This window comes from Protopterus annectens, chromosome 1.part0, assembly GCF_019279795.1.
Source record: "Protopterus annectens isolate FY-2018-M chromosome 1.part0, PAN1.0, whole genome shotgun sequence".
Taxonomy (NCBI): Eukaryota; Metazoa; Chordata; order Ceratodontiformes; family Protopteridae; genus Protopterus; species Protopterus annectens.
Genome location: NC_056725.1, coordinates 1,881,242,167 through 1,881,257,879, shown reverse-complemented (window position 1 = coordinate 1,881,257,879; position 15,713 = coordinate 1,881,242,167). Strand labels below are relative to the sequence as shown.

The window sequence follows — 15,713 nt, the reverse complement described above, 5'->3', positions numbered from 1 at the left end:
GAAGTGGAGTGGCAGGCGAAGAAGGCCTAGGAGTCAGGAAATCCTTCTATGTGGCACACCTCATCACGAAGGGCTTTTCATCCAGAAAAAAGGAGGTCATTGTCCCACTGTACTCATCCCTCATTAGACCCATTATAGAATACAATGCCCCATTTGGTATGTACCTCTCAAGACATCTGCAACAACTGGAAAGGCCTCAGAAATACCTCACTAAAAGAATCACAGGCCTAAAGCAGATGCCCTATGCTGACCGCCTTAAAAAACTCCAGCTATACTCTGTCGCATATCGTCTACTCAGAGGCGATCTCTGCTTAAAATACAAGGCCATGTCAAACCCAGAGCTGTTGGACATGCTACACTTAAAGAAATCCCAATCCCTCAGAGCTACACGCCCAGGGATCTAAACCTTGTCATCACAATAAACAAAACATGTTGGAGGGATAGGTTCCTGACCCAGAGACTCCCCAGACTCTGGAATAGATTGCCCATACATGTCAAGCAGAGTGCCTCTTTGGACCTCTTCAAGAGGAACCTTGACGATTGGATGGGAGAAAGGAAATTCACCCCAGGGATCACGTCAGTCGCCCTGCTAGACAGGGGTCCAGGAAAGTAAATAATGTGGGAAGAAATATTCAGGGAATTGTTATGGCTAGGCTTGTATAGGCCCTAGGGCTGATAGCCTAGTACTAACCTATGAACCTATGAACCTATGAAGGAGCCTTGGACTTCTTGTGCGAAGGTTCGGGTGTGGTCTCTGATGCAGGATCCATCCTAAGGGCTAACCGCTATAGGTGTTGGTTCTCCAGGTAGAGATTTAACATGGCTAGACAGCTGCACAAGGTCTTAGGCACAAATGATTGACAAATAACGCAGGAGTACTGATCGTGTTCCCGGCCTAGGCAAAAAACACACCTGTCATGGGCATTCTTATGGGGTATCTGGCACCCGCATTGGCACTTTCCCTTTTTCCCCTGACATCAGCTATAGGCTACAACAACCAAGCGTGTGCTAGAATAATCGTCAAAAATAAGAAAATTAGAAACCCAATGGACTACTTATCTTTAAGATGCACCCTCTGTGAAGAGGCAACCGTACGATGCGAATGTCATCTCCAGCTGAAAAGTTCTGAGGATTGTGCGTGCAGATGTCACATTTAAGGCCCCTGGTTTATGACCGTACGTGTGAAGTTCCATGCACACTGCAACAGTCAAGCTGAAGCTTTTGTATGGAAGCTGACGCATGAGTCACCTGAGGACAGGAAATCCCACACTTAGAATACTGCAACATATGAGTAGAAAGTCATTAAGCTTTTGTATCACCAGAGTACATGATAAGGTTTCAGAAACACTTACGTACCTGACAATGCTTCTCACTGCTCTGGACTTCCTGCACTTTATCCAGCATGACTGACTGGGTGAACGTCTGAACTTGTGGTGGCTGCAGAATGGCAGGACGCAGGACATTCCAGGACTGGCTAACTGAAGTGGACTCTAGTTAAAGAAAAAGAAAAATATTATGTGTGAATTAAAACAATACCACTGGAACAAAACATCTATATGGCTAGTTTATAGCAGCCACATCCAGGAAAACAGCAGGGTTGTGGGCTCAGTGCAGTGACCAGAAATGCAGAGTAAATTGGTCAAGTATGCAATTTCTTTTTTTAGCAAAACTACAAAAGCCGGGCATCCTAACATGACTCGTTTTGCCAGCAGGGCAGACTTTTTTCCTGCTATTCAAGTAATCTGATCTAGAACAAAGGAGGTCTGTTACCACAAGTCTACACTTGATGCATCTGTTTAGATGTACGTACAAGAAAGTGACAGTTCCACTATCTTTTAAAGGCCTTCAGACTGGATATAGAAAAACGCCATGAATTCATTTCTTATAGTTTGGGTTGACATATTCCTTTCCAGAACATTCACTACCAAAAAATGCTATATGTCTGCTTCAAGACAGGCAGTAACAGTCTTGAAGTGGATGTGGGATTCAGCTGCTATTCCAGCTAAACAATGTAATATGGGTGTACTGTGGAACTACAACTCCCAACCAAACTTTTCACCCAATAGCCTTTACTGCATCCTGCTAAAGGAACATAAATCAACAAGAGAAAGCATCCACATAAATATACATTATATCTTACCTCATACATTTTGAAGAGGTTTATAACCCAGCCCTTCTACCTTTAAATTCCATTTATTACCTAGCATTCCTGGACACAGTTACTTCTGTAAAGGCCATAGACAGCACAATGGCTCAGTGATACAGTGTCTGCCTGATTTATTGCTACAGGGTCTGTGGTTCAATCCTGATTCAGGTGTTCTGTCAGTGTTTCCATGAATTTTCTCCATGTACTCCAATTCATAGCTCTCAACTATCTACATTTTAGTAGAATGTCCAGCTTTTTGCCACATATTTTTGGTCTATTCCTCATAAAATGTTGGCTTTCTGGCAACTTATTGCCCACTCTTTTGAGGACTGATGTCAGAAAATGACAGGCATTTGAGTTTTAGAATTCACACCCTTCAGAAAATTCATCCTAATGCAAAGACCATTATTCCAGCAACTCTGTAAGTTTGTAAGAGCAATATTAAAATTGTCCCTGTTTTTTGGGTCTTTGTTCCACCATTATTTATGGCTTTGTCCAGATTTCTTATTCTAAGAGGTTGAGAGGTATGAACTAATTTGGTCTCACCTCCAAAACATATGATAATCAATAAATTTATATTTTGTGTGTGTGTGTGTGTGTGTGAGATGTGTGTGTGTCTAAGAGGTTGAGAGGTATGAACTAATTTGGTCTCACCTCCAAAACATATGCTAATCAATAAATCTATATTTTGTGTGTGTGTGTGTGTGTGTGTGTGTGTGTGTGTGTGTGTGTGTGTGTGTGTGTGTGTGTGTGCACACACAAACACATTTAAGCCCCATTTATGCTGCGTATAAATTGAGAGGCAGTAAGGAATATAGGCAGACCAATAAATGATAGTCCCTTAGACTGACTTGTTTCAGCATCTCTTACTGACAGACAATGTTACAAGATCTTTCATGCACTCTGCATCCTTGTAAGCTTTCACAGACGCTGAAACATTTGATGCATAATAGAGTCTCTGGTGAAGACCATACATGGTTTCTCAACTTCATCTAATAAAAGAACACAAACCACTCTGGGTAAGCATATCAGATAAACAAGCTAAGGGTCAATTCCTTATTTTTAAGAACAATAATGATTTTTTGCTATGAGGAAAAACATAATCCCAGTCAGATATAATCCAAACCAGTTAACTGGAACACCTCAGTAAACAACTACTTAAAACTTTGTCTTGGTTTGACTTATAAGCCACATCCTCCAATACAACTTTACTGGATACCTCGTGAAACAACATAGTGCAATATGCACTGAAATACTCACCAGGCGATAGGGATCTCATAATTGTTGATATCATTAACCCAATCTTACTTAGCAAGTGCAACAAAACATTTAGTAGTACATAAATCTTACTGTCCGGATAAACTGGAACCTAAAGCCTCTGGACCCAATTTACATGAACACTAGACAATCTACTAGACTTGGTTATGTCCAACAAACTTTATCGATTCCAAAGTCTCTTTCATTGTCTGTATCACAATTGTATTCCAATATTTAAGAAAACAACTTGCCCTTGTCATTAAAAGATGACCACAGACATCCACAAGTTTAATGTGTCTTCATGCTCAAGGTACACAATACCATATGACTAACAGTACTAAATAATAATGAAGTACAACCAAATGATGGAATTGTTACTAGTCTTGAGTCTCACAAGGGATAATTGGCTAGGCTTAAAATGGCTCGCAAGGGCAGTTAGCTTAGTACTAACCTATGAACCTAAGATGAACACAAATATTAAAACATATCAACAGTGAGAAGGCTCAGAAAGCTGGCTAAGCCCCTTAAGAACCATATAAAACTTCAGTGGAATAAAGCCAAAACTATGACCCAGGTGGTACAAGTTTGATATCATCCTGGCCACATGCTGGAGATGTTATGGGAGGGGAAGGACTGTAGGGGTTTCTTCCCACTTGCCTGTCTTGTTGGGGAGGGGAGGGCACATGTCAAGTTTTGCACTACTTCATCTTGCTTTAAATGTCTCATTTATGACTGAAAAGGGTGCAATGGGAACAGCTCATCTAGCTCATAAATAAACAAAACAAATATTTATTCATCCTCAGTCACTCCTGTCTTCACAGATTCTGTACTGAGGTTTCATAGTAGGGTGTAGTAAAAGCACCCCAAGTACATACATACATACCACTCCCAGTTGTTTAACCATTTTTTTACAGTGGTACAGTTGTAGTATTAGCAATGCAATATTTGTGATAAAGATGTTTAATTTCAGCTGGGAAATCAAACATTTTGTACGTCTAATTTGTCTAGTCTAAGTAACTTAGTGACAAAACAGTAGCTAGAGATAGTGGTTTCTAAGTAACATCTTCATAGTGACAAAACATTCTGCTGTGTCCCATGACAGGACATGACATTGCAATGTGGTATTACCACCATTAGCCAATTTTCATGCTGTAAAACATCATTTGGTGGTAATAACAGTATGCAAATTCACAGCTTACAGAGGCTTAGTAGCAAATGAAGTATCTGGAGGACTATTTTTGTTGGGATGGTGTGTCCTGCTTATATAAACTGTACCCCTTGTACTATTATTTCTTCCTCATCCAAGTGCACATCTTCATGGGTATGTTCACAAGTTTGGTGTGTAACATACAAAGAATACTTCTGAATGTGTTTACTGTGCATTCTGCCCACAGTGATTATCTATAACTATAGTACACATGAACATGCTTATCATCAGCTCATAGCCTAGTCCTCGATGCTGACTGCCAGATTCGGGCACAGCCTCAGATGCCTTTACCTGTTGTACCAAATACCATAGACAACAATGAATGAATGCCAAGAACAGCACGAAAACATGGTAGTAGAATTTGACCTTGAATTGTTTTACTATGCTACTTCAAACCCTGAATAAGGCTCTGGGGCAGACCACGTGGCTCATATAGATTACTGGACAACACCACATATAAATGTAGCAGCCATTGGTACAATTATGGCATTGCCAGTCTTAGGGTTCATACAACTCTAGAGCTAAAGCAGTCATTGAATTGGACACATTTAGTGCACTGAGCAACCCTGCTAACAACAGAGTTGCATAGCGCCCTCTGTATCTCTGAATATCCCCCAACAACTCATTAAAAGACTGAGTACATTTCTATTAAATGCAGTACAAATTATTTTTTTAGTCTACACATCACATGTGCTGTGTAAGAGTAGTTACATTGCCTGTTCTACTAAAGCCGCAAACCTTAAATCCTAGTATGCAGTAAATGGTTTTCTTCAATGAATATGTCATGACACAAAGGTGCACCTACCTTTATCAATGCCTGAATGATTCTCGCATGTCATCTGATGCAAGGTTGAAGGCATAAATATATTGTTTCGACTTGCTGGGAACAGAAAGGAGAGAAGTGTGATACAAAATTAAAGGTCACACTAGGCTAACAGTGATAAAAATCTATTTGATTATCTTGCCCTCTGACTTCATTTCATGTGAGAACTTTACAGACTATAAGGCTCCCTATCAGAAATGTGAAACCAGTACTTGAGAATACAGCAAAATCAAAAAATACAACTCTTATTGGGAAAAAAACACAAAGAAAGGCAAAAACTGTTGTAATACCACTAAAACATTTTTTTCAAAAGGGCTTCACTTCCTACGTCCAATATGTGTAGGCTAAGCCCTCCCCCACATGCTGCTATACACTTTTAGATCACTACACACAATATGTGTAAGCTAAGCCCTCTCCCACACGCTGCTATACACTTTTAGATCACTACACACAATATGTGTAGGCTAAGCCCTCCCCCACACCCTGCTATACACTTTAAGATCACTACACAATGAAGATTAGGGAATACTCTGAGGTATCAGAAACTTGGACTTGCACTACATCCCCTCACATTCATACATACAGTCTTGTTGTTCTGAGACTCATAAATGAGATCTTTTGAATTTCATCAGAAACCCACAGTATACGGATTCACATGACTTAGGCTGTAACTCTGTCAATAACTGCAGCCAAATTCTGCTGCCCTCCAAATGTGCACAGGGCACAGGCACACAAACACACACACAAACACACACACACACACACACACACACACACACACACACACACACACACACACACACACACACACACACACACACACACACACACAGTCACTGAGTCTACCAAATATATCATCTTGCTTTGACCATGTTCAGGGCTGGTGAGGAAATAAAGGTCTCATGTGGAAGGGTCATACCCTCCCCAGTGCACATCCAGTAAGGATGAGACATGCAATGGTGTCTATTCTGAACTGCCCCTCACTTCCACAAGGGGCTGCTGTCAGCAGGACTCCCTGCCCACTCTTATATAGCACAGCTCAATTGTTTGCCTGGTCTCCACCCAAAAAAACAAATGACACGAGTGTGTCCTGAATGTACAAGTCTTCCTCCTTCCCCCAGGATGGGCATATGTCCATCTTCTATGCCTGTGCCATCAAGCACAGAGACACTATGTGAACTCAGGTCACCACATCTGTAGTAAGGGCTTTATACCTCTACACCACCCACTCAAGCTACTCCTCACAACAGTGTTGTCAATCCCTCAATATGACGTTAGAAGCAACAAGATACTACATGACCCTCTAGTTCCTCCTCGAAGGGTAGATAGCAGGGAAGTAGACAGCAGTAACCCTGTAGCTGCTGTGGGAATACGGGTTTGAGCATTTTGCAATGAGAACACATAGCTGTATTTTGTACACAAAACATAAATGCATTTTGCACAAAGATCGCATGACTCATTCATTGCTGAGAATCAAGTATGCAGATCAGAACTGTAACTCAAATGTCACATACTGGGAGCAAAGTCATTCAGTTTAGGTTTCAGAAACATGGTGTTAAACAGTAAACGGGCAGTATTCCAGATTAACACATTATATAAGAATATATGGTTCTCTCTGCTCTTACAGTTATTAGAAATATTAATGTACTTCCTTTCACTGTCCTTCACACTTCCAGTCTTAAGTCTGACTACTTGTCACCCATTTTGTGCCTCTGTCACATACTGTGTTGCATATTCATTCAAAAAATGTATGGATTCTTGTACAGGTGCCTGCATGTCCACAGCAGATTTAAATAACATCTACAGGGGCTGTAGGAAGTCTTGCAGTTCAAACATGAAATGCAGCTGCTACAGTAAAATGCTGAAGGCACAGCTAATGGGCTAAGAGAAACTAAAAAGGGGTGTACCTCGGTGGTTAAGATGCAAAATTACAACCTTGGATAATTCTTTTTTCACTTCATTATTGAACTTAAAATCTATATTCCACAAACAGGTCTCTTAAGAAAAAAAACTCTCTTACCAAGCTGTGAAGGAGGGAATGTAGGAGGAGCAGTAAAAGAAGCAGATCGGACTCTGACTTGTGATGCATCTGCAAATAAAGCAGAATGTTTACTCACACACTGCAAAGCAGGCTCCCGCAACAGGATAACATTCAGGAAAGCCAGTAAATACCAAGACTGCTTTTTGCAGCCAAAACACTGAGGCACAGATATTAAGAAATGAAATTTATGGCACTTTTACAATATACAGAAATTAATTACTGGAATGCTGACACAAGGTCTGAGAATCTATAATTAAAAGGCCCATTACCTGTAACCTGAGATAAGTACATTGATACTCATGCCAACACTAAAAGCACATTATATCCTCCAGCTACACATGCTCAGGGATACTCTGATGTGAAAAAAAGCAACAGGACTCCCTGAATTAATTTACAAAGTCTGAAACTTTTGTTAAGCTATTATGTCTAGAGTTTCTGTGATTTAAAAAGGCTTGTTTCAGCTACATATTGTACTTATTTTACTGCCTGCACTTTAACAAATTCGTTTTTGTGTTTAAATTACCTGTTTAACTGTTGTAGGCTACACACTCAAGTGTGATAGCCATTTCTGTGCATTTAAAGTGTTTTTTTTATTGTATCTGCTTTATTTTCTGAAAAAAAAAAAAAAAAAGCAAACATATATACTTGTTTTCCTGACTTTCTAAGCTAGTATAGTCCAGTTTTCAGGTTAGTGCTGAATTCACGGCTGTGTTACAGGTTTCTGTGTTTGCCCATACCTTACTTGGATAGAAGGAAGGTTCTCTGTTCACTGTGAGAGAGAGGGAGCTTTGAGCAGCCTATCTGCCCCTGGAGGAGTGGTTTCAGCCCAGAAATGAGTAGTTTATTGGCCATTTTGGGCTAATTTCTATCTCTTTCATTTCCCTGCTATAAAACCCGCATTTGCGCGGTTTTGCGCACTGGATAGTGCTGGTTAGCTAGGGTATAACTATTCCCGGCTCCACAAAGTCTACTCTTCAATTTTTTCCCTTGGAACTAGACAACCTTTCAACTTAAGCACTTAAACCATTCACTTCTCATCCCAGCACTTGCTCAAAACTCATAGCAAGCACTAATAAACCTTAGCACTAGACCCCCCCCCCCTATACTGTAGAGAAGGACAAGGCTCTCTATTCGACCTTACTTGACAATCAGTAAAACAGTTCACTGTACCTATCCAGGCATGTCCAAAGGGCAGTTTCAGGTGAACTCTCCAGTCCATCTGGTGAATCTGGGCATTTTGAGGCAATGTTACAATTGCCTCATGTACACAGACAACCCCCTCCTCCTTCCACCAAACACTAATACATGCGAGAGATACAATTATGCAGCCAAACTGAAGGCTAAGCTCTCTCAACCCAAGACTGGACCAGGCAGTCAAGAGGAGAAGGGAATTACTTGCATCACACCACCAGTCTCACATAGACCTATGAAACCAGCACCGGCAAAAAACACACATAAATACATGAAAACATACTCATTAGAGGCTCTAAATAAAAATCTGTAAAAGCAACAGAGACCTCCAAAGCAGACATCCAAGCAACTTCCACCCCCCCAACACAAACCATGAAACACATACTTCACAAAACCAGTGTGCCACACAATCACAGCCCTTAAGGCAAAATAACATACCCAACACACTAGTAATAGGTGACTCTATAGTCAGGCACACTGACATCCCACTCACTAGGCTGAACAAGGAGAAGGTCACTGTTAGCTGCCTGTCAAGTGCCAGGATCCGCCACATAACACAAGCACTGAGGTCACTCCAGAACAAGTACAAATATGACTCTGTCATTGTCCATGTTGGTGTGAATGACCTGAGCCATACCTCCCTGGACTACATGAAAAGAGACATGAAGGAGCTCTCTGATCACGTAGCCCAGGCCGGTATGACCTTGACCCTGAGTAGCATCCTGCTGGCCACAGTATAGAGAAAAAAATGATCAATTTCAACAATTGGCTAAGCTTCTGGTGTCATTCAAAGGGCATCCAGTCTCTGTCAGCCTGGGATGACATGCTCGACAAGCCACACTGCTTCGCTAGACACAGCTTGCACCTGTCACCCTTAGGTTTTCGAATACTGGCCAAGGCTCTTGCCACCCCCATAGTGCCTTTTTTAGGCACGGCTCAAAAGACAAACCCACCACCATAAATAGCACAAGTAACAAAAAACTGAAGATAATGCTACTCAATGCCAGAAGTCTAAACCTCAAAATGCACGCACTCGAGGCACTCCTAAATATGGAGAAAATCAATATATGTGCAGTAACAGTAACCTGGTTTAAGGCTCCAGAGAGCACCCCAGCACTACCAGGCTACAACTCATATCATACATTTTGGCCACAAAACCCGGACCGAAATACAAAAGGCTGGGGAGTATCCATATTCATCAAGGATATCCACACCTCCAGGTTAGTGGCACAGCACGATGCTTCAGAGATCATCCAAGTGCAACTAACAACGGGCAAAACTGCTTTTCAAATTATAGCTTGCTACAGATCACCCACCATGTCCCAGCACCCCCACTCCACATTCCTGGAAACACTGGGAAAAATAAAGGTCCTACCAAACACCCTGATATTGGGTGATTTCAATTACCCAAACATTAACTGGGAGAACTACTTAAGTACAAACTCCCTTGCTCAACATTTCATAGAATTTATAAACTCAAAAACCCTGGATCAACTGGTCAACACCCCCACCAGAGGTGACAACATATTGGACCTGATCATCACCAACATGAGCGACCGGTGTTCCACACCGGAGGTCAACCCCTTGCTGGTTGGATCTGATCATAAACTAATCATTCTGGATATCCACATTCCGCCACCACCCCCAGTCAAAGAAATCACTGTGAAAAACTTTTCAAAAGCAAACTTCACGTTACTTAAGACTGAGGTGGGAAGTTTCAAAGCCCCTATGCTAAAGGATAACGCTGTCCAAGCTGCAAAATCCTTTACTAATGCACTCTACGGGCACCTACAAGAATGCATGGATCGTGCTATCCCAAACAAAACCAAGACTCACTCCTCCAAGAAAAGGAAACCAGTCTGGTGGACCCCTGCCATAAACAAGCTATACAATAGAAGGAGGAAACTAGTACAGAAAAGAGTAAAATCCCAAGAAGGGAAGACATCCCTGATTAGTATGGGCAAGAAACTATGTTCCCTCATAAAATCATCCAAGGCTATCTTTGAAAGAAAAATTGCCATGGACTCCAAAGATAACCACAAGGCATTCTTTAGCCATGTCAAGAATCTAAGTGGCAATTCTCAGATCTGCTCAGAGTTAGTGCAGAATGGCACAAAATACACTGAACCAACCAATATAGCCAACATCCTGGCAGATAGGTTCAGTGCAAACTTCACCCCCCTCACCCCCAAAAGGGCTCATAACTATATCAAGAGAATGTAGTGCCCCTGAAATCAGACACTCAGGTTAAAACAGTCCTCGCCAAAGCCAAAAACACAGCATCAATGGGACCAGATGGTGTCACAGGCTGCGTCCTACATGAGCTCAAAGATGAACTAACCCCTCACCTAAATACACTGTTTAAACTCAGCCGCTCCACAGGCTGCGTGCCCACAGAGTGGTGCACAGCAACAGTTATTCCACTCCACAAAGCAGGAGCCACAATGGACCCCGGGAACTATCGCCCTATAAGCCTGACTAGCTTGGTCTGCAAAGCTATGGAGCACATCATCATGGATCTTATTAACAGAGACATTGGAAACCTCCAAACACTGGACCCTACCCAGTTCGGCTTTGTTAAGGGCAGATCATGCCTCCTAAACCTGGTGGACTTCTTTGACACAGTTACCAAGGTTATAGATGAGGGAAAGGTGGTCCACACAGCCTATCTAGACCTCGCAAAGGCCTTTGACACCATTCCCCACTCAGGTATTATAGACAAGCTCACCAGCTTGAACATAAACCCCTACTTCACGAGATGGGTTGCCAACTGGCTCACGGACAAAACCCACATGTTAAGAGTTGTGGGAGCTAGGTCTGACTCTAAACCGATTACAAGTGGCGTTCCCCAGGGCTCAGTCCTAGGACCCCTCCTGTTCGGCTTATATTTCTCAGAAGTACAGGCAAGCACAGGACTATGGCTGACCAAGTTCGCAGACAACTGCAAACTAAGGGCTATAATTGACTCTCTGTCTGACACAGACAACCTCCAAAAGGGTCTCACTGAGACATATACCTGGTGTCAAAACCATGGCCTCAAGCTAAATGCCAAAAAGTGCATAGTTATCCCCTTTGGAAAAAACTAAATACCCACAAACTACCACATAGGTGGTAGCCCCCTAAATATGGAAGACATAATAAGGGATCTGGGGATCCAAGTAGATAGTAACCTCTCCTTTGATAATCACATTGCCAAAGTGGTTAGAAAATCCTTCTATGTGGCCCACCTAATCACAAAAGGGTTTGCCATCCAGATCGAAAGAGGTCATTGGGCCCCTCTATGCATCACTCATCAGACCCATCATAGAGTACAATGCCCCATTTGGGATGTACCTTACAAGACACCTGCAACAACTGGAAAGACCACATGAACCTATAAGTACCTCACCAAGAGGATCACTGGCCTCAAGCAGATGCCCTATGCAGCTCGACTGAAGAAACTCCAGCTGTACTCTGTTGCATACCGCCTACTCAAAGGTGATCTCTGCCTGACATACAAGGCCATGTCCAACCTAGAATTGATGGACATGCTCCACCTAAAGAAAACCATATCCCCTCAAGCCACACGTTCCAGGGATCTAAACCTCACCACAACAATAAATAGGACATGCTGGAGGGATAGGATTCCTGTCCCAGAGACTTCCAATGCTCTGGAACAAGATTCCAATCTACATTAGGCAGAGCTCCTTGCTAACCCTCTTCAAGAGAAACCTTGACGAGTGGATGGGAAACAGAAAGTTTACCCCAGGGATCACTTCAATGGCTCTGCTGGACAGAGGCACAGTGAACTAAAATAAGGGGGCAGCGAAAGCCGACATATTCTGGCTAGGCTTATAAATGCCTTTGGGCAGATAGCCTAGTACCTACCTATGAACCTATGTTACATACAGCATTATTAGAATGAACTGGTTAGTAAATACAGTAGTCATATACCACTTGAGGCAAATACTCTGTCCAATATACTCTTCCATGAGACTTCAAATATTTTGGAAGTGTGCAATGTCTACATAAAACATGCAAACAATGCAGTGCGCAGTTACCTTCAGTCATGTAAGTGACGATGGTTACAAGTGCTCTAAGGAGGTATGTGCTATTGATTATGCAATATCTTACATAAAACATACAACCATACAGTGCGCAGTCACCTTCAGTCATGTAAATGATGACGGTTATAAGTGCTGTAAGGAGTTATGTGGTATTGATTATACAGTAACCAAGGCATAATGCAAATATCACAGTTCTGCATACCTCTCAACCTCTTGGTGCAAGAAATCTGGACAAAACCAGAAATAATGAGGGGGACAAAGGCCCCAAAATAGGGGCAGATTTTAATTACTGGTCTTAATAAACCTAGAAAGTTGCTAGAATAACAGACTTTACATTAGAATGCATTTTCTGAAGGATATGAGGTCTGTAGCTCAATATCCACTATACAACGTACTCGCACGTAAGGCAGGTGCAAAGGCCCAAAAAGCAATCATAGACTCAAAAAAAGGAGCCAGCACCAAAGAGTGAGAAAATACAAATATATAAACCATGAATCAAACCGGTTTCGGCCCCAAGGCCTTCATCAGTGATACACTTATTACATTCAAAAGGAAACTTAAATAGTATCCTAAATACATTAATTAGGCAGATCAATCAACATTTAAAGACATAGCACAGTACATGAAATCAAATAAAAAACTATTACAAACCATCATTCAAAGATGGTCATTCAGGCCAGGGTAAAATAAACCCCCTAATTTAATTATCCAAGCCTTCTCCTTGTTATTCGATATACTGTGCCATCCCATTTTCCTGGATCTGTTCCCCAAAATTTATCTATGACAGTAAAATGAAATTTACCTGTTTTATGTTTTTGGACATGTCTGTAAAGAGCATTAGTCAAATGCTGATTTCTAATATTGCTGAAGTGTTAAGACATTCTGATCCTTAGTGGTCTGGACATCTGTCCCACATAAAAGGCGGAACAGGAGCAGTTGGCCAAACAGATCACCCAATCTGTCCCACAATTACCAAAACATTTAACCTGATAGACCTTACTAGTATTTCTACTAGAAAATTCCTTGGTTTTAAGCATATGTGTACAGAACGAACAGTGCCCACATGGAAAGGACCCCATCAACTTATCCCCAGTTATGCAATCTGTTGGCCAAAAGTGGACTTCTTGAATCCAGATTTAAAATGACTAAGGTATGACCCCAAATTACAACCCCTATGATAGGAAAGCAAACATTCAGGCAGTAGTATCCTGGCTAGATCTTGATTAGCCAAGAGAATGTTCCAATTATTTTTGATAACATTTCTGGTCACATTAATGTTTCTTCCATATGTAGTCACAAACCTGATTGTATCCTGTTCTGCACCTGATCTCACCCTGTATTGCAATAATTTAGCTCGGTCCTGATCCTGAACCCAACTACTGGCTCTCCTGATATACCCTGGCTTATATCCACAATTGCAAAACCTTTTTATGAGATCCTGTTGATGATATGCGTAGGTACCTTGATCCAAACAAATTCTCTTAACTCTCAAAAATTTAGATTTGGGTATGTTTCTGACAGTATGAAGCAGATGTAAACTTGTAGCCTCCAATAAACTATTATATTGGGAGTATTTACGAAACACTTGAGTGGACAACGTATGATCAGAGTTACGTGTTATTTGAACATCCAAAAATTGGATCTCTTGATCATGCATGTTGAGTGTAAATTCCATCCCCCATTTGTTCTCATTTAGACATTGGACATACTCTAATAAATATGTGACATCACCACGCCATATCAGCCAACAATCATCAAGGTACCTACTCCAAATATCCATCTCCCCTAAATAGATGTTGTGCACTGGGGCATAAATAAGAAACTCCTCTAGGTACCCCATAAAAAGGTCCACATAAATGGGGGCAAAAGAAGCCCCCGACGCAGTTCCTTGTGTTTGCCAGAAACAGTCGGTTTGAAAATGAACACATTCTTGTTTAATATGTGTTCAGCCATACAAATCAACAGGGTGTTGAAGCCGGGTGGATAGATGTCTGCCTTATCAAGCCAGTATTTTAATGCCTCAAGTCCAGTCCAATGGGGGATATTTGTATAAACAGCGGTGACATCTAACGTGCACATCATCCAACCCGGCTCCTACTGTGAGTCAGACAGAATCTGGAGGAATTCAGTGGTGTCATTTAGTCTAGCATGGACCATCTTTAGTAGAGGCTGTAAATATTGTGTAAGATATACTGAATGGGGTTCAGTCAATGAACTCCTACCAGATACTTTGGGTCTGCCTGGTGGTTTCTCCAGTCATTTATGAATTTTAGGTAGCAGATATAAAAGCTGCCTCTGGGGATCATCCACCACCAATTGTTGTTTCATTCCCTCATCAATAATACCCTCTTCAACACCTAGTTCCAAAAAGGAATCTATTTCCCTTTTGAACTGCATAGTAAGGTCAAGCGGCATAGACATATAATATCTGGAATCATGTAACTGTCTATAAGCCTCATTTATATAATATTGAAAGTCCATGGCTATCACAGCTCCTCCTTTGTCTGCAGATGTAATGACAATATTAGATTTATTTTTCAAATTTCGCAAAGCTTTTTTTTTCCTCTTCAGATAAGTTGTGACCTAACATACGGGAATCGTTTAATTTGAAATGCAGATCTTTGAGAGACGATTCCTGAAACACAGACACAAATTTATCCATAGGGGGTTGAAAGTTAGATTTCCGAAAATGAAAATCCCTACTTGTTCGACTGTTATCTTGTCCACCAAAAAATAGTTTTAAATTCAGCAAACGACAAAATGCCAGTAAATCATTGATAACAGAGTCTTCATTCACAAAAAAAACAGGGACATATGATAGTCCTTTGTTCAGTAACTTTATTTCTACAGCAGTCAAATTAGCAAAAGAAATGTTGTGCACATTGGAAAATTCAGTTACTGGAGTATGAAAACCTGTAACAATTTCTCCACATTTTTTCACGCCTTCTATGCTTTCTACCACCCCTACATTGTTTATTCCTTAAGGGTCATCCAGACCTCTA

The 15,713-nt window shown here is 41.3% G+C and overlaps 1 protein-coding gene across 4 annotated transcripts in view; it reads right to left on the bottom strand.

The window, feature by feature from the left end:
- RANBP3L (RAN binding protein 3 like) overlaps nucleotides 1-15,713 on the bottom strand; it is a 268,930-nt gene that overhangs the window by 119,520 nt on the left and 133,697 nt on the right. For all 4 annotated transcript variants that reach the window (XM_044069962.1, XM_044069963.1, XM_044069964.1 and 1 more), the window contains 3 exons: nucleotides 7,454-7,522; nucleotides 5,416-5,490; nucleotides 1,357-1,490 (listed from right to left, as the gene is read on the bottom strand). In XM_044069962.1, coding sequence (XP_043925897.1) covers nucleotides 1,357-1,490; nucleotides 5,416-5,490; nucleotides 7,454-7,522 — 278 coding nt within the window. The remainder of the gene's footprint in view (nucleotides 1-1,356; nucleotides 1,491-5,415; nucleotides 5,491-7,453; nucleotides 7,523-15,713) is intronic.